The following is a 3346-nucleotide window of genomic DNA, read 5'->3' on the forward strand; positions in this document are numbered from 1 at the left end:
AAGCTTTTTAGGTAATTTTTGAATATCTCAATATTATAATTACTATAATTACGTTTGTACATAAACATAGATATTTTATTTTTAATGTTAACACTTTCGAAACTTAGAATTTGTGCTGTGTTATGGTCAGAAATATCGTAATTATGTAAAGAACCTATAGCGCCATCAATATTACTTATTATATGATCAATGCATGTGCTATTTCTCGTTGGTAGATTAATGTGTAATCTAAAGTTAAAGTTTTGCACGATTTGCTTTAACTGTTGAGAGATTTTATTACAATTCAGTGTATTAATATTAAAATCTCCTGATATAATAATTTTTTTATTCTTTTTACAGTATTTCTGAAGCACGGTTCTTAGATTTCAAAAAATATACTTACATCAGAATCAGGTGTCCTGTAGATACAAATGATAAACAAATTTTTGTCCACTATGTCTATCCCACAACATTCAAATGCTTTCGGTTCACACAAAGTATGTAGGTATTCTAAATTTTTTGATCCTATCCCTTGTGATGTTAATATACAAACACCACCCCTTCTTTTTATTCTACTGTAATTTGATGCTAACAGATACCCATTTAGTTTTATATTACTTTCATGCCCTTTTGGAATGAATGTTTCCGTGAAGCATAGTATGTCAATTTTATCTGTATTTTGCAGATCTTCAACCATGATTTCTATTAAGTCTTTCTTTGCTAGAAAGCCAGCAACATTTTGGTGAAGAACTTTACAAGTGCATGTTGAATTATTAATTTTTGGCACGAAAAAACAGTTTTTCCCCATTTTTGCTGTCATCAACTTTATTTGGTTTAAAATAAAAAGGAATTGTTCCCTTCTTTGGTGCATCCTGAGATGAATTTAAAGTTTGATCATTTTTTGAAGTTACGCCATGAGTCACTTTCTTAAAATAATATGGTATCGTTCCTTTTAGTGTGGAACGATTTATGTGTCTTTGTTTTTTGAAATTCAAAAACCTTTTATTGTAGTCTATTTGGTCAATTACGAGATTTATTTTATGGCATATATTATAATACGGCGTGTTATTTCGATAAATGTTTTCATCGAGATTAAGAAACGTACAATTAGGAAACTTGTTACATATCAATCGCAACATGTCATTAAGTTTCAGTTCATTCAAATGCCTACTGAAAGTCACACTAGTTACAATAATATGGACTTGTGGTAGAGAATTTATTTTTGTATATAAGTCAGATGATATTTTAATTGGATCACAGTCATTTTCACCTACAGTTAATATTAATTTGTCGTTACAGGAAAAATCATACAACTCACAAGATTTGAGGATGTCCCCTGTCGTTGCATCGGGTTTGATGAACGCTTCAATTGTATATTTTTCATACGGATTAGTTCTTCTCGACTGAATGAGCGCTGAGGATAAATTTTTAGATTGTTGACTTCCTATAATGTAAATTTTTCTTCCTGATTTTCTTTGAATATTGGTACTTTTTTGAGCGAGTTTTTTATTAAATTCAGAATTTAGTGGTACTGCTGGTGCATTTTCTAAATTAATTGGTATTTGTTCTATTGCTTTATGAGATATTATATTGTTCTGTATAGAGGATTTTACTGACGGTGTGCGTTTAGATTTCTTTGTTTTTGTTCGTAGCGGTGTGGAGTTGATTGAAGAATTACCGTCGCTTAGCAATGTTTTAAGTAATTTTATTTGTTTTTCATTTTCTTCAATTAACTTTCTTTGTTTTGTGTTTTCTATATTTAGTTGGGCAATTTCTTCATGAGCACTTTCTAATTGCCCAGATAGGGTTGCTAAGTCCTGTTTAAGGTCTAAAACCTGTGAGCTTTCGACAGTACCAAGATCTGGTAAACTACATGTGCTGACATCTCTGAATGTTGAATTATGTAGGTCTTTCATTGAACTACAAAATGTTATATTTTCTAATGATTGATTATGTAGTGTGAGAGTATTCTTGCTGGATAAATTACTAATATTTGAAATGGTTTTATCTAACGAGATACTTTGTGTCAGCTGTTCAGTATTTGAAAGATTTTTTATTTCCTGTGTAGAGCTTTTCCTACATTTATGACATTTCCATTTGAGTCTCTTATCGGTCGACATTGAATTGTATCTTTTTAAAGTAATGCTAGCACATTTTAAGTCAAACGTGTTATTGCAATTAGTACATTCCAAATATTCTTTCACTTTTATAGTGTGTGTGCATGTTGCGCAGATATTCCTTCGTTTTGATCTGGTATACATCCTGCTATAATATTATTTACAATAGGAAAATATTATGATCTATGCTCAATCAATTATATGTAAAAGGACAATCAATTATTTACAAAAAAAAGCCTTAATAAAAATTAAAATACAAAATAAATTATGTACCTGTAAGGATTCAAATAAAATTCCAATGAAATAAACAACAATAAAATTAAAATTGGCCAAAACATATAAATAAAAACACGTTATATCTACAAAAATGAAAAAAAAAAAAAAAAAAAAAAAAAAAAAAAAAAAAAAAAAAGAAAACAAGATTCGAACCGTAATCATCAACACGTTAGTCCGATGTCAAACAACAAAGCTATTCAATAATTAATAACCGGGTTGAAATGTGTGAAGTGACAAGCTACAAGCCCACGTCAAATATAGGCTCAGACGTCATAAAGATTAAGCACGGATTTTGAACTACCGACGCAAGTTATTTTACACCAACACAAATTTACTTAGTGTCTTTGAGCGCAAAAATCACAATGGTTGAATTTAGTTAAATAATACCGTCACTGTTGATTTCACGTTGTAATGAATAGCCCTTGTGTTTGTTGTGTTTGTTTAATTATTATGATAGTTATCAATATCACCTTGTTGTAACAGTAATCTAATGAAACCCTAATGAAACGTCGAAGATTGCACTCGGAGTTCAAAGTTACCGTTCTTTATATTTATAATAGTTGGAGAGTAAGACTCTTTAATATTTTTATAAACTTACATATATCCGTATATTCAAATTTTTCCAATGATATTCGTATATTTCATTGAACGAAAAAACTTTAGTCTATATTTCATGTTGTATATAGCGAACTTGCCAAAACACAAAAAGTATAATAAATGCATAGGTCCACCTTTTATGAACAACCTAAATTCCAGGTATAATGCAGTTAATTTCAATAGGTAATCTGCAGACTAGTGGTGGGTGCATTGTTAGATTAGAGAAGCGTCATCGAGTTATAAATTTCCAGATCCAATTACACGCTAATTCCTATGATATTATTTAATCCTAGGTCAAAATATATCGCCGTATTTCTAATCAGACAGTATTTTACGTAACTTTCCTTAAACATTAAACTTAATTAAGCGTTTATAAT

At 29.7% G+C, this 3346-nt stretch overlaps 1 protein-coding gene across 1 annotated transcript; it reads right to left on the reverse strand.

The window, feature by feature from the left end:
* Window positions 1-388: 388 nt before the first annotated feature.
* Window positions 389-2903, reverse strand: LOC126966932 (uncharacterized). Its single transcript, XM_050811243.1, has 2 exons — window positions 2843-2903; window positions 389-2244 (listed from the first exon to the last, which is right to left on the reverse strand). The coding sequence occupies exon 2, from the start codon at window positions 2238-2240 to the stop codon at window positions 753-755; it is 1488 nt and encodes a 495-aa protein (XP_050667200.1). The 5' UTR covers window positions 2241-2244; window positions 2843-2903; the 3' UTR covers window positions 389-752.
* Between the last annotated feature and the right edge of the window lie 443 nt (window positions 2904-3346).

This window comes from Leptidea sinapis, chromosome 11, assembly GCF_905404315.1.
Source record: "Leptidea sinapis chromosome 11, ilLepSina1.1, whole genome shotgun sequence".
Taxonomy (NCBI): Eukaryota; Metazoa; Arthropoda; class Insecta; order Lepidoptera; family Pieridae; genus Leptidea; species Leptidea sinapis.

Coding starts and splice junctions, on each gene's coding strand:
- LOC126966932 (XM_050811243.1), bottom strand. CDS start 2,240: ATGTATACCAGATCAAAACGAAGGAATATCTGCGCAACATGCACACAC.